This window comes from Anopheles stephensi, unplaced genomic scaffold, assembly GCF_013141755.1.
Source record: "Anopheles stephensi strain Indian unplaced genomic scaffold, UCI_ANSTEP_V1.0 ucontig62, whole genome shotgun sequence".
NCBI classification, from domain to species: domain Eukaryota; kingdom Metazoa; phylum Arthropoda; class Insecta; order Diptera; family Culicidae; genus Anopheles; species Anopheles stephensi.
Window position 1 is genome coordinate 24,349 of NW_023405430.1, and position 22,683 is coordinate 47,031.

Here is a 22,683-nt window from a genome sequence, read left to right on the forward strand (position 1 = left end):
CGATGAGATGCTAAATCTGAACTGCTGATCAGGCCAAACGTTACAGAATATCAAACAAGCTCGTCTAGCAAGCGACTTAATGCGTACCATGTTGCTGTGTTGACTCTTTCCAAAGATTGACTTCTTGTAGAGATATCTTAGCCGAAAAACATATTCCGATTGGTTTTATTTAGCCTGCAGCACTTAAAAGACTGAAGGCGACCACTTGGCCTATGGTTGATTGGTAGGTTGATTGGCTAGACTTAGAGATTTTGAGACTTAGACAGTTTAAAAATTATTTATAATTAATCTAAGATTAGCTCAGGAAGAATCGTTACAATTTCATCGACATTTCAAAGTTTCATCGTTTTAATATTTTTCGGCATGTCTCCCGTACAGATGTTATACACAAGTGCTACACAACGACAAAGTACGATCGTACGATCGAAACCTAACCACATATTCTCATAAACCACATGTCAATCGGAGGAGAGCATCACACAATAACCAAAAATCCTCTATCGATCACCCGATCATTAAAAGCTCCGCCACCAACAAAACCATTCCTTCGATAGTTTAACAAAAAGCCACTGGCATTTCATTACAACAAATCATTCAAATCAATCAATTCAGCAAACACCTCCAATTTGAACCAACAGCAAACACTTGTATTTTTTTTTTCTGTCTACTAATCTTCCAACATGATTGACACTGAACGCTGCCTTTTCATTTCACTTTAATCAAACACTCTGTGATTGGCAAACAAAAACCTCCGAACCGAAATATAGACAGTTGTTTGTTTGGGTGTTTAAGAAGCAGAATAAAATATGAGTGCAAAAAATGACTTCCACCATCGGATGAAATGAAAATTTGCCCCTCGTGAATCACTATCTAATTTGTGTGAGAAATACTCTACCGCAGGGTAGATTCTTGCTAGACCATCATCATCACACACATCGCCATCAATCATCTCCAGGTTTTTCTCCACCATGTATCGAACCAACGCGCGAACACGCAACACAACAGACACACACACACACATCACCGCCGGCCTTCAGAAAGGGTAGCTTTAGAGTGTAGCTAATTTACAACAGGCGTGACACGATGAAAAATCAAGCAACAAAAAAAACCCAGCAGAAACTAAAACATCCACCACCCCCCTCGTTTTTACAACAACAAAACAGTGCTGGTTCGTGTACACAAACACTCGAACGAAAGACGAAGGAGAAAAAAAAAACACGCAACGCTCGAGCTCATAAACATCGAACCGAAACACATCGATCGATGGTCGAAAGGGCTCGGACCGGCAACGAAACAACTCTGAAGTCCGTGAAGGGAAGGTGAGGAGCGCAGAAGGGGATGTGAGGGGGTAGGAGAGGGCTAGAATGGCTGGTTAGAACGTACGAGAATGTAATCCGAGTATGTGCGCGAAGGTAACTGCAGAAGGGCCGCGAGAGGATCCCGCGATCCCGCGAATGGAGGCGTGCGAGACGCTGACATAATAATAATAGTGGTAACAAGGTACAACCAACCAACATCACCCAAACTAATCCATCCCGCAGGGTAAAAAGCCGCACAGGAACGTCGTCGCCGTTGTCGGCTATTAATTGTGCCAGTATCGGTTTTGTACTGCGAGTGTGTGGTTGTCTCGTTATATCATTAATTCCCCGGGCGATGCATCCCCAAAGCTCGTCAGGGATCGATTGCACTCATGCACCGGAAGCTGCCTCTAATTCCTAGCAACCACACACACACACACACTTACCACTTCCTGCATCCATGTATCCATCGTGCCGGCTTCGTCCAGTGTGGGGCAGAGCGCAAGCAAAGCTGTGTGCGTTTGTTGAGTGCTTCGGTACTGAGACGGTGCACAGGCTTGAAGCGTTTTCCTTATTTCGCACCCAAACTGTCCATATGCAGCCGAAACTCTAGTCTATTGCACGTTGGATTCCTTTGGCCAACAAAAAAAAACACGCACCAACACTAACTACAACAGCGCAGTAAGGCACTCGTCGCTCACTGTTTCTTTATCTGTGTGACACAACCTGCCGCCGATGAGCCGTGAAACTGTCAAAATGTGTAAAATGCACCGCAAAGAGATGACGGATGTCACATCAATGGCTTTTAAGCCAAGGCACTACTAAGTGACTGAGAGCGTATGTGTGTGTGTGTATATTTGCGTCCACAACCGAACCAGCTTCGTGTTCCCTTTCACAAAACCAGGACCAGAAGAATTTTCACCATTTCGAGCTATGCACCCGGCAGATTCACCATTTCTGGTGCACGTTTGACTCTCCAAAGGAATGACACCCCATCACACACACCGAGCTCGAGCAAAGGCACAAACGCACACTCAGGCACCAATCTTTCTCGATCGCGAGAGGATCACTTGTTCCTCCAATTTGATTTCTGGAGCTTAATGGGGAAAAAATCCAATTGCTTTCCCCTCATTTAAAAATGTTAAACACTGCACATAATGTTACGCCGGTTTCACGGAGCTTTCCTTTTTTTCTGTGTTTCGTCTCACGTAGCTCACTTAGCTCACCGAACCGTTCGCTTTTTAACCGTCCGTGCGAACCGAGCGACATCAAGTCTCGTACTGAGCGCGGTGCGGTTCGCGAATTTTGTTTTTCATATATAATTCCTTCAAGCGCGTACATTCGCTCCCGCAACGTCTCCCAGTCCCCCTGCTGCAACATCGCACGATCACTTATCGGGTTTGCTTTAATGCGTGGCTCTTACATACGCGCCGGTGTATGTGTGTGGGCTCGGTTTTGTTTTTATTCCATCGCGAATCTGTTCGGCCGCGTACGGAATGCGCGGTTCCACCTATACCAGGGTATAGGTACAGTATAACACAGGCCGCACACTATAATTTAATCCCTCGGCAATTTTTTTTTTTTCGTATGACTCTCCCTCACTGTGTGGTGCACACACACGCACGCACGCAATACAGCAGCAAAACACCTTTCCACTGTGTGTGTGTTTTCGTTGTCCGTCGTCGAGCCTCCGCTCGTATGCCAAGACGTCGATGATGACGACGACGGACGGGCCAAGATAATGATGCTGATGATTGTGGCCGGCAAAAACCAAACCCCCCAAAACACCAACACAGCCACACACCGACACAGCAGGCCTAAGAAGTGGTGATCCGCCTGGTGAGAGTCGGCGGAGGTTCTGGCGCATTTACGTTCGCGGTTTCGGGTGGTTGTGTGCCAAACACAACGCGAACCTGCTTCGAACGTCTCCCTCTCTCTCTCTCTCTTTCTCTCTCTATGTATGTGTTCCGCAAATAACGATCTCACAGCTGTTGCGGACACACACGGCAGTGGTATCGCCGGCGGCGGCGGCGAGTACCTCACTTGCATGTAATGGACCAAACCAGCACCACTCACACACAAACCGTAACAAACATGCAACCAAGCGCAACTAATCGACCGGTCCAAAAGTTGGGGAATTCGACGCGCTGGCGAGAAAAACTTCTCCCAAAAAAAAAAAGAAACACCAGAAAAAAAAGGGGGAAAAAAGCGCTCGCCAACCGGCTTTGCTCGCAACATCCGCAACCGTGGCCCAATGGAAAGTGAATGGCGTGTGTGCTGGCCAATACGTGCGAATAAGAAGAAAAGAACGCACGAACTCCCTCCCCCACCTTCCCCCACACAAAGGGGTAGGGGGAGGGTGGTACGAAGGAGTGATGTTTTCATTTGTTCGCTTTTCGTTTCGTTCTTCCAGTCAGCATCGAGATCGAGTTTGGTCTTTTTGGAAACAATTTTCGGGAGCGGTGCGTGGTGGTGGTGGGAGCTGGTTTTATGCTACTTTTCGACCCGTCTATTACACGGCACCGTACGAAACAGAAGCACACACACACGAGCCACGTACGATCGTTCGGTACGCACGCAATATGCAACTTAGCTAAAGCTGCGGCGGCGTTGTCGTTGTGTGAGTGCGAGATTTTCCATGTATTGCTTGTAGCGAAAGTAAAAAAAAATGAAGCTTGAACGACGTTGGTAAGCAAGTTTCCGTAGAAGGAAGCAGAGAGAAGAAAGAACGTCTACTAAAACTCATCAATCTCAGCTGGCGCCGTACGAGACATTCGGCCAAGCAAATCGGCCCAAAAACCTTCGGAAGACGCAAGTCCAAGTTGAATCGATTTGATTCCGTGACTCGACGGACGAGGCGCAAGAATATGGCTCGGAAAATGTCGGATGTCTGGTTTCAGCGAAACGGAAACACTTTCCCCTTTTTGACCAGGGAGTTTGCGGGCGGGGTGGAAGCGCTTTAACTTCGATTTTTTAGGTTAAGAACAAGGAACTTGAGTCGGACGTTCTTTCGCAGCAAACGAGGAACAAATCGATAAAAAAGTTAAATAAAGCAAACTGTGAAGGTATGAAGAAAAATTTAATAATTGAGTCTTATTCTTGTAGCTACTACTAATGGAGGCGCCTAGTACTCATCCTTAGTGAAGTAAGTACTAAGGGTGGATTGTGAATGAATGTTCACGTATCGTCGGTTAGTAACAGCATTATGCAGCATCTGCAGTTGAATTATCATCAGAAATTATTAGAAGTTCAAATTAGTAGGACTTGCGGATTAGAGATTAGTTTCGGTCTTATATTTAAAAAGTAAAAATCAGCTAAACTTAAAGCGGACGCCTGGTGATTTATGACAATTCAAAGAAAATAATTAAAATACAACTATAAAACGGTTTATAACCTACTGCAAAGCAATAAAGATATTATTCAAAATGATCACAACTGAATAAATCGATCGAATCTTATCATCTTCTTTGCGATAGGAAATGCTCACGGAAGACATCTACATCAATCGATTTTCAAGTTCAAACACAGCTGATGTACTCGCGATGTTTCTTTTTCTTCTTCTTGCATCCCATCTGCTCCAAAGTTTGCCCTTGCACGAACCATATTCAAAGCGTGCTAGTGGAGTCTACCCCTACCCCTATATCCTCCAGCCATTTCCGCACCGACACGGTTTTACATATGCCAATCCGCATTCTGTCGGCCGCCGTGCATGTGCTTCTTCCTACACAGCTGTTTTCCTACGATCCTAATGCCAATTCCGGACCGCTTTCAAACGTATTCAGCACGTACTTCCACGTTCTGCTTTTGCTTGTTCACTTCTTCGCATCCCGATGCCGCCGGTACATCGGGTTCTGAGCCTGTGAGCACATCATCGGACCGATCGATCGATCTTGACCGTGAGCAGTTGACGCGGGCGAAAGCGAAACAACGCAGCCGGGATCGATTGAAGCACGGCGAGGTCAGCTGATATAAAACTGCCGAAAAAATGCTTAAACAATTGCCGAAATAGATTTACATGTACGTACACCGGCCCTGTCTGTTCGGTCTGTCTGTCCGGCTGTCTGTCCAGTTTGCAGGCCAACGAAATCAAGGCAGCATAAATTTAGTGCCGAAAGCGTTTCCATTACATGGTTGGTGTGTGGTGGTAGTTTCATCACGTTCTTCCATGTTTAATCACCGACCGGCCACGACCGAGTCGCTGCTACTGATCTTGCTGCTATCAGCAACAACAAAAAACCCACTTTCAAACTATCGAGCCTCTTTATCTTGCGTTTGTATCGTTGATGTAGAATAAATAACAACATCGCACACCAAACAAGCTCTCGCGGACGACTACTTACGTCGGCCCCTCTTAAAACCTTCAACTTTATGTCATCAATTGGTTATGGCAGTCCACCACGAAAATGAGCACCCTGAGCTGAGTCAAACCGTGCCTTGCGGTGCACTTGCGGCAAGGCAAACTTGCACTTGCGCACTTGTTCGCAGCTCGTACCGGCGCAGCAAGATCGGCCTGATAAGACCCGCAACCCGCGCACATACGCGATATTGTTTATGCAAAAATCAAATAAAAACCCCACACAACAGCAACACCTACCCTGCTGTGCTCCACATTACCTCGAGAGATGTGTAAAACCCCTGGCATGTTCTCTTATCAGCGTATCAGCACTAATCAATGGAGCATCGGAAGGATCGATTTGAGGGCAGGGCGGTGGGACGACTGCACAAGACAACGGCCCGATAGTGTAGTTGAACGTGCGATGTAGCCCTCGTGGCCCTTGCTGGGGGAGATCTGCTCTGCGCTGTAGCGCCAGTGAAGTGGCTTCTTACCGGTTCGTACCGGCCCAACCGGCAGCCCACCGGAAGCAACACGCTCTGGGAAGTTCGCGAGAAGAGTACATTCTGGCGTGAAGTATCGTTGACGGCGGCTAACTTCAACAAACCCATTTTCCTGGGTAGCTGCGAGAGCCCGTGGACAGCCTCCAGCCCGCTGGTAGGCTGAGCTTTGCGAAGCGAAGGCATCGCCGTTCCGCGATCACTTATCTCAAGGAATATGGATGATGAACGGTGAAGCCCACACACACGCAATATTCTGGACGTTCGACTAGGGAATGAGGAAGACACAGCATAAAGGCGCAGGAAATAGTTCCTTCTGGTGTATGCGTAACGAGACACGGTTTCGGTGAACGTTTCACCGATCGTTCGAGATATAGCCCAAGAAGAGGTATCGGGAAGATACATCAAGAACATCTCAGAGATCTCTTTTTCTCAGAGAGATCTTTTTGTTGTTAAAATACTATCACCAGTGAAAGTTCTTTCACTTCAATCTCAAGAAGCTACCACCGGTAACCTGCCGATGCATCTTTTGTTCCCCAAAGATCCATCACGTTTCCCAAAACGTGATGATCTACGCGAATAGACGCACTCGATGGACGCACTAACGCCAACACCCATAACGATCGACAGCGTTTCCCACCGTTCAGAAACAAAAAGCCGATTGACGCATGAGGTTATCACCGTCCTGGGGTCGATCGCAACTGATCCTGATCCATCGACAACATCTGGGCAGATCTGGTAAGCCGGTGGACGAACGGTTTGTTTCGGACGACAGTGGCCAACGGCGCAGTAGGTGCCGCCGACGACCATACCACCGTGTCAAAATGGATGACGTTGGACGTCACTGGCGTTCGATAGGGGGTGTATGTGTGTGCATGTTGTGAGTGGGGGGAAATGTTGCACACAAAAATAATAACATTCGATGCGATGCCCGTCACGTTTGTGTTGTTGCTATTTTAAGGGCTAACCCTGCACACGCTTATCAAACTGAAGGGCAACAGAAAACTAAAAGCGCAACAACCTAGCCCCTGGCCTGTAGTCAATGCCATTGGCAACGTGTTCGTGTCGGACGGAGTTCTAAGAGAGATTTGTTTATAATTCGATCTGACGAAGATCTTATCTTGATCAAGGAATATCTCCCTCCCATTGAGGTTCACACGAGAAGAATAATGAACTTCATCAACTCCACCGTTATGCATTCCTCACAGTATCCAAGCACTAATGCTTCAAATTCCTTGTGCCGAATTTGCCGGTTGCTCTACACGATCATACGACTAGCTGCGCCAAAAAAAGACTTCACCCATGCCTAACGCCATCACCGTGCAGCAATGCAGGTTTTCTCTGTCAAGTTCATGGTCACACGTCTAAGCCGCGCCGGAGTCAAGTCGTGAAAGTGAAAATTTGTTGCCATTCCGAGCGACAACGGCGCTCCCCTAAGGCATAATGTCTAATTTTAGCACATCCATTAATCCTCCGAAACGCGCCAACTACGACGAACAAAAGTCCTCCAAGGTAGCAACACCACAGAATGATCGCATAGACTTCCAGACTAAATCCAGACGCACACCCCGAGCAAGGCGCTTCTTGCGCGATCAAGCTTTTCCTCTTGTTGTTTTATTGTCTAGACCACCGAGACATTGTCAATATGTTTCACCGCCCGTTTTGTCTCCCAGCAAACAGTTCGGAGCACCTAGAACCTTGTTCAAGCTCCTAACATTAGGGCCAAGAACGCCACACACCACACCTCCCTTGCAGTGACTGCAGTGGTCTGCAAAATTCTTGAAGCAGTGATCGCACTGCTCTACGCGGATTCCTCTATTCCTAGCCGTCCTGGGAGCGCATAGCGTGTTGCGGTGTGTTTGTACGGCTTCTTTTCCGCCAAAAAAAAAATGGCCCCCCGATCCAAAACGTATCCTCTACCCTACCGACTACTGTAATGATGGCGCAGATTTGAAATTTTAATTGCCCAATTCTTGCCAGACCGGAGATTCTTGTCGGCAAAAGTATGCCCGCCGAAAACATGTCGGCGGCGGCAGTGTCTAGCGAATTTACCTACATTTTTTTCTCTCTCTCTGTCTTGCTGGGTTCTTTCCTTCTTTAGGTGATTTGCTTCTTGATTTTTTTTCTTTTTCTTCATCGATCTGTTGAGTTTTTGGCTTGTTTTTGCTTTGCTCTACCTTTTACTTGTGTTTCTTTTCTCGTTTCATGAGGGAAATTGAATCTTCTTCATTACCGGTTCGTCTTGAATGTCTGATATTTACCAGAGCCAGCCGTCAAGCACGGTCGAAAGGAACGCATTACAGTGTATAATGAGCGAGACACACAGGGATCGGATGTGTATTTTGAGATGGTAATTAACAATGTACCCAAGTATGTCGTCTCAAGGAAGCTAAAAAATCAAAGAAACTAATCATTTTGTAATAGATCTACTTGTATCCTATACATATCTTAAGAGTTGATACTAGCTTAAAAAGTAATTGGTTCAATTGAAGTTGTACGACGCTGATCAACGTGAGAAGTCTTTGAGAAAAACTGACAATTTAATATGTTAAAAATCGTATTATACTTTTCTATACAAACCTTTCACTTCAGATATTGCTTTACAATAGTCTAGATGGAAAGCACACTTCGCCCCCCGCTCCAATCAATCCATCGTGTACTGCTGGCCGCACAGTATTCCGTCCCCGGAAGTGATCTTATCTGAAAAATGGAGGAAAACAAAATATCGGAAACAAATCAGATGAGAAGAATTTTACAATTGCTCCAGCTTCAAAGTTTGACGTTCAACGGCAAGATCCGTTTCCACCAGTAGCATAGCCGGACGGTGTGTAAACATCAACATTACCCGGGGGCCGTAAACTGACAGACAATTATCTCTCAACCATTCCCGAAACCTGGTATACACCAGTGGTCCATCTGGAATCGCAAGACCTGGCCGCAAGTCTGCAGAATCGGCAGCCAAAACCCGCGAAGCCGTCGAAAGTCGTGTTTTTTTTTACTGTGCTCACGCACACATTTCAATGCCAGGGAAGAAGACGATGTGTGCGACGGTGCCAAACAAACACAATTTCAAGAGTCTGTGTGTATGCTCTCGTGGCGTAAAGCGCGGTTTTCAGCTCAAGAGTGGCTCTTCGACTTGTAATGGTTGTGTTGGTGCGCTACACACAGCTCCATCCCGAAGCTTCACGATCAAGCGATCGCGAGACACCGCCGCTCACCATGTCGTCTATCATACTGGGATATGATCGTCTTAACACACTGACACCGTTTCTTGGGCTATTCTCCCCGAGTTCTGGTTCTTCCCGTCTTCGCGATTCCAAGCACAAGACGGTCGCAGAGAGATTCGCCGTGCATTGGGTAACTTGTGCTCAAAAAGCATTCAGGCCTGTTTTCTCTGCTCATTAGCTCTAATAATTTATCAATAAATTGTAGTAAAAATAATTAACATGAAAGTAACGATCACTGTATCGACATCAGCATTCTCCAACTGTCACTCTCTTAAGTAACAAAATCAATGCATTAAATCGGTTCGGCTACAACGTCTACTTAAATCACAAACCGCTCCGAACTCCCAACTAGAAAAGCTACCATAATCAACAAAACCGATTATCATCGTCTACAACATCATCAAACTTATGTCTGAAACAAACGGAAATAACAGCCAACACACAGCGACTCCAACATCGCAACGCTGCTACTCTAATGCGCTTTCCACCGTATCCAGAACATCCTCGTCATCATTGTCGTCGTCTGGTTGTAATGAATCTCACAATGCGTCCAGTCATTCTGGTGGTGGGGCCCGGGATGGAAGGGATGTTTGGGGGCGAGTGAGGGGGAATTTTTCGGTGCCAATTTTGTGCCGTTGACGACCCACCGGCACGCAAAGTCATTTTCCACCAGAAGATATCATCATGGTTCACCCTCCCCTTCCAAGGCATGTGTCACATTATTCGAACATATTTGGGCAAATTACCCACGGGAAGTAAATGGGTGGAAAAATGCCGACAGTTTTTCACCGCGTGTGTGTGTGAGTTCGTTTTTCTTTGTTGCGTATTTTAGTGTCATTTTGATGCATCAATTTAAGAAGTCTCACATTCGAAGTTCGCAGAGGAATTTAAGAATATTTTTAAACATATATTTTCCAATTGCATATTTAAAAAATGCATGAAAATAGTTAAATTTTAAAAATATTTTAGTAAAAAATATTGAATGGAACAACTATTCATAATAATTTATATTAAATACAATTTAATAAAAAATATTACGAATTTAATTCTTTAAAACATCATCAAGAAAGCAGATTTCGCTGGAATAAACCAGCTGTGGAAACGGCTTCATGGTTCGTTCTTCCTCATACAAGCGTACGCACACTATCAAACAAATGGTGCGTAAGCGTCAATGCGGTACGCACTTTCGGTTTGTCTTGGAATGTAGCCCCCACAGCTCATCTAAACACACGCACCTATAACTACGCAACACACGCAATGGCTTCAACCAATCCAAAGAAACCAATTCCGGCACACACAGAACACCCGAATACCGCCGGAGCCAGAGCATACCCGAAACATGGAGTTGGTCACAGAACACAGAAGGTGCAGAAGAAGAAGCAAAACCCCGAACGCCACAAAACATAAGCCAAAAGCAAGCTGGCAGGCAGGCACAAATACACACACACACACAGACACAGAACGAACGAACGCGCCGAAGCCGAACGTACATTTGTGCAGAATTGACTAAAATAAATCTTTCCATACTGACCCTGAACTTGACTGTGGGGCCCTCTCTCTCTCTCTCTCTCTCTCTCTCTCTCTCGCTTGTCTCACTTGGCCCTCAGGTCCCACCGTCCCCAAAAACCTCATCAGCATTGACCGCTGTACTTTTGCCACACAGCAGCAGGCAGACATACACGCACACACACACACGCATGGCTACATTGTTCCCCATCTGCAGCACGCGCGGCGATGCAAACGCCGTCATTTTCATGGCCAAAGCAAGCGCTTCGACTTTTCGCTGCCCAGTTTCTGATGTATGTGCAGTTTGCTGCCAAGCCTGCTACTGATATGCCCTTTCTCCCCTTCTCTCTCACTCTCTTTCCCTTTACCTCTACTATAAGACCCCTAGACCCTATCTCCAGCATATGTTCAAGTTTGGCAACAGTTTGAAGTCTCTCCACTCCGCCACTATATTGATTGTTTGCTACAATCGAAAAGAAAAATTCTACAAAACAACGGCCATTATGAGGTAACGAAACATATTCATAACTGACGATCGCCATCGCCACACACCCACAGCGCGAATGGTGAAGATTAAATAACACTTGCAACAGTGTAGAACACGTTAAAAAGCCGGATGCACACCCCAATAATGCAAATAACGAACGAAGAGGGGAAAGCGCGAGAAGGAGAAGACTCACACACACACACACACACACACACACACACACACACACACACACACACACACACACACACACACGCTCGCATTAAATGTGTCGCAAAAGCCGGCTTTGGTGATGCAGTTTTCGGTGCGATAGAGCATGCACATAGGGTGCATCTGTACACACCGCAGTAATGTGACACGACCACCAACGCGTTCTGATAAGAGTTATGAGCAGCAAGAAGGAAAGGAAGATTCACCCCAAAACCAGCTTCTCTTGTGCATCGCGATAATGGGGAAGGGCAAGGAGACAGATGCATCAGCAGGAAGTTGACGATCGTATGATGAACTTGTATAACATTAATGTAATTATCAGAATTACTGAGCTGTCAAACGAACGATGGGTACGATCCGATCGTTAACGTTCATTTTACAGACAGAGACCAACAGTCGTGTTGCTTTTCCCTCCCTGCTTTGTTTTAAACCCCCCCATTAAGCCATTGCACTGGATGAGCTGCAACGATCGAGTTGGGTGATCAACAGCATCATTCAAATGATTCATGCGCCACCCATGCGCTGACGACCATTGTTTGGCCGCAAAATCGGGGTGATCGGGGTGATCGACCTGTCGTCGTCAAATTTGACAGTCTCATCAGCGCGGTGACGCGGTGTGTTTGCTGCTGCTGCTGCTGCACTGGCGTAGGAAGTGCAATAAAAATGGAGCCGCACGCACGTACGCAGGCGCGCTTGACTGTAGTTCCTGTACATGGGAGGCTACGAACAAAATCAATATCCAGCGGATTTATCTTCTCGTCTACTAAGCTTATGAAGGTGAAAATATATCCTTTAAGAGTGTATTTAAATAGTAATAGTTTGGGCTAACTAATAATAACTTCAAATCAATTAAGGCTGAGTTGTCATATAACGCTTATTCCCAGATGAACTTCATTTGGAAGATTTTGTTAGAATCAATGATTTTTATTTTAGACCTAGTCTTCTTCTTCTTCCTCTTTGGCACTACGACCTCGGAAGGTCGCGGCCTGCTATTTGTGGCTTTCCGTGACTTGATGGTACCCGTCCTCCACACGGGATACCTAGTCTAAACTTGAGTAGAAAATATAGTAGACCTAGTCTAGTCTAGTTAGTTCTCTAAAAGTCCAGACCAATATAGTCTGGAATTTCACGATTTAGAGAGCAACGTCAGACAATGAGTTGAATCCTTAAATATGTAACTCTTCTTCAGACTTCTCGAGATTTGGACTAGTTGTTCATGTGCTACAGTAAAAGCCACTTCTGAATCCTAGACCATGCGAGGCTGCACATGTTCTGCTTGGGCTTCTAGAAGAAAGTAAAGAAAATGTATCAAATTCCAGTACCTCTTGAATAGTTATCAGAAATTGATCAAATATTACTATTTCAGCCTGAAAAGCCTTTTTGAGGAACAAGCTGTCAATGTATCAATATTAATAAAGTTTATGGATTTTGAATAAATGATATACAAGGAGCACTGGTGACTGAAGTTCTACACCAAGTCCTGATTCTTCCTCTTCTTCTTAGCTTTACAACTTCATTATTTATTTATATTTTTAGGATTACGGCTTGACACCGTATTGTCATTTACAACTTCATTATTGGTCTGCGATTTCTTGCTCGCTCTAATTTTTATTTACCTGAAGTACGAGGGAATCCCCAGACCTACCTTGTCAGAAACCGTCGATATCACTATCGCTCGACCTCTGTATTAACGTATCAATTAGGACTAACGAACTCATAAAAATCATTCAAAATATTTTAATCATTCCAAACTAGGGATTCTTTTTCAAAATTCTAAACCTTGCACTTGCTAGCGCTCCTCAGCATTAATGACCTCTGCCGGTAAGACCACAATCTTAACCTGCCCGCCGTGCCCCTTTCATATCATAAATCATATTTCGCACATTAAAAACACTTTCCGTACGGCAACGAGCGCACGATTAATAATGCATGTCCTCGCTTCGACAGCAAACACTTTTAATGTTCCGCAAAATCACCGAAATTGGTGTTTAAAACTGCATATTAAGCTCGGCCGCCGAATGGTATGTATCGTACCTTACAAATATCATCCACCAGCCCTCGCATCCACACATCAAAGCGCGACACGGCACCGCGAGCCGTTTTATTTCATTCACGTTCCACCTTTACGAGCAGTTTTGGGATGGCGAAATTCGTTTCGCAAAAATATTGTTCTTTTCGCGGGACCTTTTAAAGCGCAAAGTCGAAGTAGGTTTGCCGGTAGTGTCCATCGAAATTGCTGCACGCCTGCAGCACCAGCACAACAGAGAGTCGGCATCGTAAAACTGTTTCCAGTCCGGGAGTACCACCAGAAAATGAAAAAACGCAGAATAGAACCCGTGTACTCTGGACCACTCTTAGAACGTGCGAATGTACGTTCCGATAATGTGCATTTTTTCGACAAGCGGCACACCAACAACAAAAAAATGGCCACTCAATCGATCGTAAAAAATAATGCAAATCAACACAACGCCTACGCGCAGCAATGCGTTGGCCACCCACGCAAACGATCATCTCGTAAACCCGACCCGTCAGTCCGATCCCTATCTGTCAAAGTGAGGCTCGCGTGTCGCCCGCATGTAGCAGCAGCAACAGCCTTGCCGACGCGGCTCGAACGGAGCCATAACCATTTTTACGATCACCGTGCTACGTGTGGCTGTTTCGTCGCGTCGAAACGATCGTACGATCCGGAAAGGCAACCACTTGTCACCGTGGACCGTGGAGGAGATGTGAAGTTGTGGTCGGCGATCAAGCAAGGATGATGCATGTCCTTTTTTGTTGCGCTGTCAGTCATCTTCTTGCCTGGTGCTTAACGCGTCTTAACGCTTTTAATTGAGTTTTAATTAAAATGCAACGATTAACGAGCTCTGCAGGCAACAAGGCCCGAAAGCAGATAGCAGATAGATTGTCAACGTGTCGGCGATCGTACGTCACTAGACGGAAGACAAAATGGAGAATCGGTCCTCCGCTTCATCGACGCTACATTGAAGCGTCTTAAAAGCTACCCTCAATTGCCTCAAACATCCAGCCAGCACCCAGCAGCAGCCTCCGCTCACGTCAAAAGTTTGTCCGAAATCCTTTCATCCAACAGCCTGCAACCACTAGAGAATGCATTGCCCACGTAACCGAGCGTGCATTTTATATATGCAAATCATCTAGAAATCGTTTGGCAGTTTTTCTCTCTCTCTCTCTGTCTCTCTGTTCTGCTTTTGCTCTTAACGCCACGTTGGTTATGCCGAACCGAAAAATCAAGTACCACGCCGTGTACATCATGCTGGTCTGGGCCACAACAACCGCACCGAACAATAGACACCAACCACCACCAACCGCGGCTCCGGAGTTGGAAGGAAGCAGAAGATGGCGCAGGTTGAACCTCTCGATAAATGCAATAAATGCGCGTATGACTCTTGCCGAAAATCCGAAAAACCTTCGCCCAGGTGATTGAACTAACCGTGGAGGAGTTTTGCAAATGCTCTCTTCCTGCAGCACTCGAGAGGAGGCAGATTGTTCGTGATTTATTCACCGTTTTTTTTTTTACTTCACTTTTTCACAGTACTCCATGTAAGGAGCACAGGCTCAGACTTGGGAGCGAGATGGTGGCGGCGGCGGTAGGCAGAATAGACGGGATGATGTTTTATTCTTCATTACTTCGCTTGTGTCGTTTCGTTTTTTCTGTTACTTAATTTTGTTTGGTTCCCTGTCAAGTTGTTTTATTACTGTTCTACCCCGCGTGCATCTTGGCATTCCCCGGTCCTGTCCCTACCATCCCATGGTTCAAAATTTGGCCTGCTGTCCAGAACAAAAAAAAAAAATCTCGATGGCGTCGACGGCGATGACTTGATGATGATGGATTTTTCTTTAATTTTTGCGCTTCCTTTCCATCGGTGCAAAGGACCCCCCCCCCCCCCCCCCCCTTACGGAACTCACCTCACTCCACTGCGCTATCGTAATAGCACCGTTTTTTTGCATTTCCGCTTCATTCCACTGGATGCAACAAGGCGGGAGGGGGGAGATGCAATATAAATTACTGACGTGCGACCTGCAACCGAAAGGGTTGGGGTTATTTTTTCTTTCCGAGTGAGTGCTGTCTCGTACCGTGCTCTTTAGTGAACAAGCAACACTCGAAATATCGGTGCAATGGAGCACCACCACCAACGCTCCAACGGTTAGAGAGATCGTTCGTCAATTCGGGGTTTTCGGTCGGATGAGGAGATGAGGCTCTTGATGTCTTTGGGCGAAGCAACGAGCGTCTGTGTGTTGCAGAACGTTTTTCAAGAGGTCTCTGTGGATCTGCACGATGACACTTGATGGCATATCGATCCTTTAGGTTCGGTTAGCGAATCTGGACACACATCGTTTGCTTGAACAGGGCGCGCGCCTCGCCCCGTCTGGCTGGAGGCCCCCGTGAGGTCATGGAATAAAGATTAATCACGAACATAACAATCAAGACTGCCACAAGATGGGCATTCAAGATATCTGGTATTAGATCCTTATCTGAATTGGTGGTGATTTACTACAAATTTTCGCCGAACTGTCACATACAAATGTTGATTATGTTTCTGACAGCTTATAATGTACCTGAATTCATAAACCTTCCGTTTAAAATTTTTTGGTGTTTGACCAGCTTGAAGATGAGTATGTGCCACCAAGAATCTACTCAAGAATACACTCAATTTTCCAACCTTTTACGTATGGTGTACGAGGAGCACAGATAAAATTTGACTGCGTTATCAGTAGATACCTCCTAGCACTGTCAACTGTGTCCATAATCGAAGAAGTTGGAGATCGTGATGCTCTTCGGGACCACCGGGTACAAGGCTGATTCGGTCTTTGAAATATTCTCTCCTTTCTGGATGTCCGATCCGATGACAGGAACATGTAAATCTATCTACTTGGTGACTTCAGCGTTATGGACTTTGGACCATCTGAATTTCATTAACATGATAGACATTTTTAATATAAAATCCGCGAACCAGATCTAAGCAAAAGGCAGTAAAACCCCATAGGAGCTGAACACACATGGCTAACGTACTGTATTAGCCTATGTTAGCGTTTTATATTAGTCTATGTTTGGACGTAAGAAGCTAAGCTCTTTGGGCAGCTATCAATAATTTATTAAGGCTTGCTCTTATACTGGAAGTAGCTATCACCAAATGGTGATTCTTCGTCTATCCACAAAGATAGGCAAATTATTGTGTGTAGATTCGAACATTTTTTAATTGAAATTCCTACACTATGATTATGTCAACCTGCACATTCTTAACAGGTTTCACACACTTTCTCCTGCCGGCGTATGTAAACCGATCTCGATCGCTGCTCGCAACAGGCAGCAAAGTGCGTAAATGAAACATATTTTAACGAACTGACGCCGTGAAAATTAATGAAACAAGTTCGACAAAGCCGCACTACAATCACGACCGACACCACCAACACGGCGAGACCGCGCGTATGCAGCACTCAATGTAATCCTAGGGCGTACTCATTATTTTATGCGCCTTGATAAGTTTAGTGCAGCGGTGCAGCGGTGCATCGTGCGGACCTAACACACGGTACCGACCCAAATACCGTGCGGCCCCAGCCGTCGCCCTTCTATCCGAACCGATGTGGCATTATGATTTATCGTCACGATTAGTTCAAGTGAACTGCGCGCGCGGCGGCCATACACAACAGCAGCCCACCCTCGCGCGAGGACAGATGCAAAGGGTATGTCTCGTCCCTTTCCCAGTACGGACGCGGACCCGACCCGACCGTCGGCAAAATAAACGGGGAACCTTTCAAATTCAGCCGCTGCTGTAATCGAACGCTGTTGCTCGGTTGGCTGCTGGGAACCGGAATGGCAATGGTTGGTTGGGTACCGATTTATTCCGCCGTATCGATAGGCACACATCTAAACTGGTGTGACCCCCCCCCCCCCCCCCCCCCCCCCCCCCCCCGGCGGTCGGGGGAGATTTTGCGCTTTTAGTGGATGGTCAAACAAATGGCAAACAAATTTGTGCACAAGTGTGTTACATGCAACGAGATTACAACGCTCTTGTAACATATTGTACGGGCCATTTGCAAGAACCTTAAAAAAAGCAACTAATCACTTCTAAAAAATGTGTGCTATTGAGCTGGTTTTCAACGTCAAATCAGACCCCCAAACACAATTCAATCCTCATGCAATTTGCAGCTTTTGTTTCACATCGTCAAGCTCCGATGCTGTTGAATGCACTCTCCTCATTCTACCGCATCGAATCGACTGATCGACACGGACGCACCCGGTGACTAGGTTCGAACTCCGGCTAACATCCTCTGTCGCTAACATCATCGCTGCGTACTACAGAAGCTTCTGTAGGTATCATAAATTTAAAAAAGAAATACATCGTGCCTAATTAGTGGTTGATTTGGAAGACCAACACATGATTGATGCTTTTTGATATCCTTTTTCTCCAAAGCACGAGCAAACGTTCAACCGTAAAAGAAGCGATTTAACACATCCAAATGCTCGTTCTTTTCAGACTGCTTTCGAGAGCTGACGGCTCGCGGAGCTTGTGAATTCTAGCACCGGAACGTGAATTTTGGTCCACTTGTTTTTCACAAAACCCAAAAGCTGAACACTAAAAACACAAAAAGAAACAAAGAACGTGTGAATATGTGTTGGAAAACTTACAATAAAACAATCTTTAGCTCCTCTTTCCTCTGTTTCAAATTGAAATTCATAACTGACACTTTAAACTTTCACCTTTCCGGATCATCCGATCACTTTACCTAGTCGTAATTGTATACTAAAGCCTCCTTTTCGTTCCCAAAATGTTACCGAATGTTTAATCTTGCACAGTTTCAACTACACTACAACTACCTTTCCTTACCGACAATCAGGACTAAGCAGAAGGAAACAAGATCGAAAGTGTGCTATTGCGCATTAAAGAATGCTTTTCGTGGTCGATTTCGGAACGGAAGGAAAAGCTTCCCGGACCCGGAATTCTTAAAGCCATCAACGTTTTCGTTCGCTTGGTCTTGCTGCTCGTGTGAAAACCCTTCCACCGACCACGCAAGGAAATAGCATGCGACAGGCGAAGCTTTTCCCAGGCTTCATCCTCTTCCTGCCGGAGAAACACCCCCAAACAGAGCGCGAACAAAGAACTAAGCCGGGCAAGGATATTCCGGACAAAATATCCTTGAACTCGAAACCCGATGCTGGCACGATTGGAGCCCGAGCAACCCGGGGAACCGAAACCCCGAAGACGAACCGCACACACAAACCGCAGCCCGGGAGAAACGATGACGACGAAGACGGGCTTGTCTTCTTGCTGTAGTAGATGGTTCTTCCTTCGGGTGGAACAACAGCGGAAGTGGGAAAACATAAATATGCCACCAGCAAGCGACTTCGACCCACAACAAAGCAGGCAGTGAAGAGCATCGTCGGTGTTGCCGTCGCTATGATAACGCAATTTCACACACCATCGGGCGAGTTAAAAAGGCGGTAAATTAAATTAATTTACATAGCATAGTTTCGCACCCAATTCTTGGCCCACAGCATGAAAGAGCGGTGCAAGCACTACTAGGCTGTTAACATAGGTTGCCCTCCCTCGTAAACCTCAATGAAGCGACTGCTGAATGTGATGTGCGTAATGGGCGCATGTTTATTAGACACACGTGCGGGCCAACACCGCAATATCTACAGCTGTTAGAGATAGAGAGAGTGACGAGAGGTTTTCGATAAGAGGCAGCTTTATCAGTGCGAAGAAGCTAGAGGAACAAGAGTCGTTACAGACAAATCTAAGTGAATGTCGCTTCGTCACCAGAACACACTGCACGTGTGGGCAAATTACATCATTGTTTTGCGTTACGCAACAAAACTAATCCCCCCAACCGAGAACTAAGCTTCCTTACACCAGAATTACTGCACACTTCCACGGCAACGGTTACGCATCTCGGCTCGTCCTTGGGGCAGAACACGTAAAGAATGTGAGAAATTTGATAAATATAGTAAACAAACACACACCGTCCGTTTGACGGATCCGTTCAAGGATGCTCAGATGGCAGCACTGGTCTTGCGAGAGAACAAGCGTATAAACATTGCACTCACACACGCACACACATGCAACGAGTTTGTGCACATCGAGTGAGAAAGAGAGCGAGCGTTCCACGCAATCTCGAGCGCAAGGATACATGACAGGGTAGAGCAAGCTGACTTGACTGTGATTGTTGAATTTGTTCATTATTCTTTTTATTTTAACCTAATTGCTCCACCGATAAGCACTGCATTGAGATCTTCCAATAAAATTGTCAACGTTTGCTTTACCACACATTGTTAGCGCCATACACAACGGAAATCTTTTTGTCGTACTGCTATGAAAACGATTGTTCACCCCTGACATGCACGCGTGTATAGGAATGCACTGCAGAGTATGCACCGGCCACTATGTGTGGTGTGCGTTTGTGTTGAATTTTCCTCTTCCTTCTCATCCCACCTTTCCTCTTACCTTTTCCGCGGGCTCTTTCCGACAAGTGTCGTGCTGTATGTTGCAATATCCTACACTGAACGAGGCAGCCAAAACCTTGAGGATCACTACACGCACGCACACACACTAACGTAATATCCGTGCCCAATCACCTGGCCTACACCTGTGGGCCACACCGTGTGCTTGTGCAATAATCCTTCGTCACATAAATTTATCCGGAAACGAAAAACGACACTACTGGCAGCTGCGCTGTCGTGAATTTTCATGCAATACCCACACCACAAACTCACGGGAGGGGTCTGCAGCACGGAAAGCACGTAACCTACGCAAGGATAAATACACACAAAACACTGAAAGGAACAAGAAAGAGTCGGGACACACGGCAATTCACGAATTTCACGAAAAAGTTGTGCACTGTATTTTCTTCGTTTAGCACTTTCTTTTTCTCGTGTTCTCTTGGTCAATTTTTATTCTTCTTGACATTTACAGTGTTGACAGCGCCGTTGACATATGGTGTGCGTTTTTGTTATTATTTTGATATTTACGGTTAACACACGCACTGCTTGTTGGAGGACAATCCATAAAGCCATGTGCGTTACATCATCGATTAGTTTATAGTGGTTAAAAATCAATGAAAGCCTGAAAATGAATTACCAATACAGTATCAGTTAAAATCAAACGCTTGAAATCATGTTTCCGTTTCTGGAATGTGAAAAGCGTTTGATTAAATATCGTTGAAATTATGAACACAACAGTTTCAAACACATGTCTAGTTGTCTTAGCCGGGCTTAGCGTGAAAGTCGCATTTTATTCCTTTTTTACATTTTTACGTATATTTGTGGTGGATAATCCAGCGCAATACCATAATCACTTTAACATAACCGAAACACACACGATTACTATTCATTTAGATAGTATTTCACTTTGGAAAACAAAATCTATTCGGCTGTGTACGTTGAAATGTTTCACACATTTCATAACGGTCACGTACGCAGCCCAAAACTAACCCTTGCATGAAAACGTGACCAAAACTTAAACACAATGCCAACGTAGTTTTGATGCGTTATCACAAAATAGGTAAACTTCTTTGGATTCTGATGTACTGTACCTCTTTCCATACTTGTGTTGTTGCTCTTCCCACCATGTTTACCTATTTAATTTATATTTAAACACGGGTAGAGGCCATTATGGTCATTTCCCGATGCTTAGCATTTTCCTGTACCTGTGACTAGTACGTGCAGTCCTATCACGAAACGACGTGTTTCAAATTCCATCCAAACTGTCCCTGCATTAGCTGAACCAACTATCTAGCTACCTGCAATTTAAGCCAAGAAAGCCAGAAGTAGTTTCCCAATACCTCCTATGATTGTGTTCGCAAAGAGTAAAAAGAAGAAAAGTTATAAAAGTAGAGGAAAATCAGTACAAAAATATTGGAAAAATTACTTACCCTTCATTTCCTAGAGCTAAAACATTCCCGCGAGCATTCGTGCTCTACACACCTTGTATCAAGCCTTGGCCATAGCAGCTGTCAAACGTGACATGGCGAATCGATTCTGGTGCAAGGTGTATGTATTTAGAAGGTGAATTTTTATCGATTTGACAGGGCGACATTTTAGTCGAGTTATGTCAGAGTTTGTTTACAAAAACATATGGTATGGGGCTACCAACATGAACAAACAGCCTCGATTCTCAGTCCCTTGAGCAATTTCGCTAATTTATGGGTCATCTTTGCATATTAAGAGTTGTCCCACAGAAGATTGACGATATTTGGTTGCATTTTTCGTCAAAAAATCGCAAGCGATACCACCACCGGCGCCTCCTCCGATGCTGCTCTCACTCTTCTCAATACCCTTCCCCTCGATCAACCCGGAATTGTTATGTCAGGTCGAGAAATGTCAAATTGCTCTAAACAACTCTACCTTCTATATCTACATACCTTGTTCTGGTGTGAAAATTTCCCAATGTGCTCGGTGAGCGAACAGGGATCGCTGACATTTTGAATTATAAACTCGATGTGAACGGATCGTTCGTCAGAGACTGTGTGAGCCAGAGCGAGTGAGTGTGGAGTTGCGCGAGGTGTGAGTGAGAAGAGAAGAAGTGAAGTGTGCAGGAGTAAAGCAGTCTGAAGAAACGCGCACGAGTGCTGGAAAAGAAAATTCTGGTAGCCGTTTTTGTGCAGTGGAAAACACCCCTTTTTCCGTGAGTTGTGTGCATTTGCTGATTGTTGTTTTCCTTTTTGTTAGTGTGTTGGAAAGTTCCAGATTGAGATTTTTGTGTTTTGCCCTTGCATTATGCACGCTGATTTTCTTTGTGTGGTGGAAATGCGTACTTTGGTCGGATGACGCATGCTGGTAGCCTTTTGATGATTGTCACGTACGCACGCAATCGAAATCGTGTTCGAATGTGTGTGAGAATGCAAAATAGCTCGCGTAGTGTGGCTTTGTACGATTTTGGTGCTGTAATGTTAAACAGAAAAGTGGGGAGAAAGGAAAAAAAAGACGTATAAACGTACTACACTACTTCCAACGTGCCTTCCCTTCATGCATGACCCTGGACGCATACTACGCCATGCCCGTTCTGCGCGCAGATGTAGTGGTGTGGTGCTTTTTTCACAAGTGTTTTTGGTGTTCGTTTTGTTCGCATGTAGAGAGGGGTTTTTTTGTTGTTACAAAACATTTTTT

The 22,683-nt window shown here is 45.4% G+C and overlaps 1 protein-coding gene across 2 annotated transcripts in view; it reads right to left on the bottom strand.

The window, feature by feature from the left end:
* The window catches only part of LOC118517192 (steroid hormone receptor ERR2-like), a 34,740-nt gene extending 14,275 nt beyond the window's left edge, over window positions 1–20,465 (bottom strand). The window contains exons 1-2 of one of the 2 annotated variants that reach the window (XM_036063142.1): window positions 20,024–20,465; window positions 8,712–8,831 (exon numbers count right to left, since the gene is read on the bottom strand). Coding sequence is in view for 1 of the 2 variants with exons in the window: in XM_036063138.1 (XP_035919031.1) it covers window positions 1,745–1,768 (24 nt within the window). In the remaining variant the exon portion in view is untranslated. Of the gene's footprint in view, window positions 1–1,744; window positions 2,588–8,711; window positions 8,832–20,023 lie in introns of those variants that run through there. The other variant, XM_036063138.1, reaches the window with a different exon arrangement.
* Between the last annotated feature and the right edge of the window lie 2,218 nt (window positions 20,466–22,683).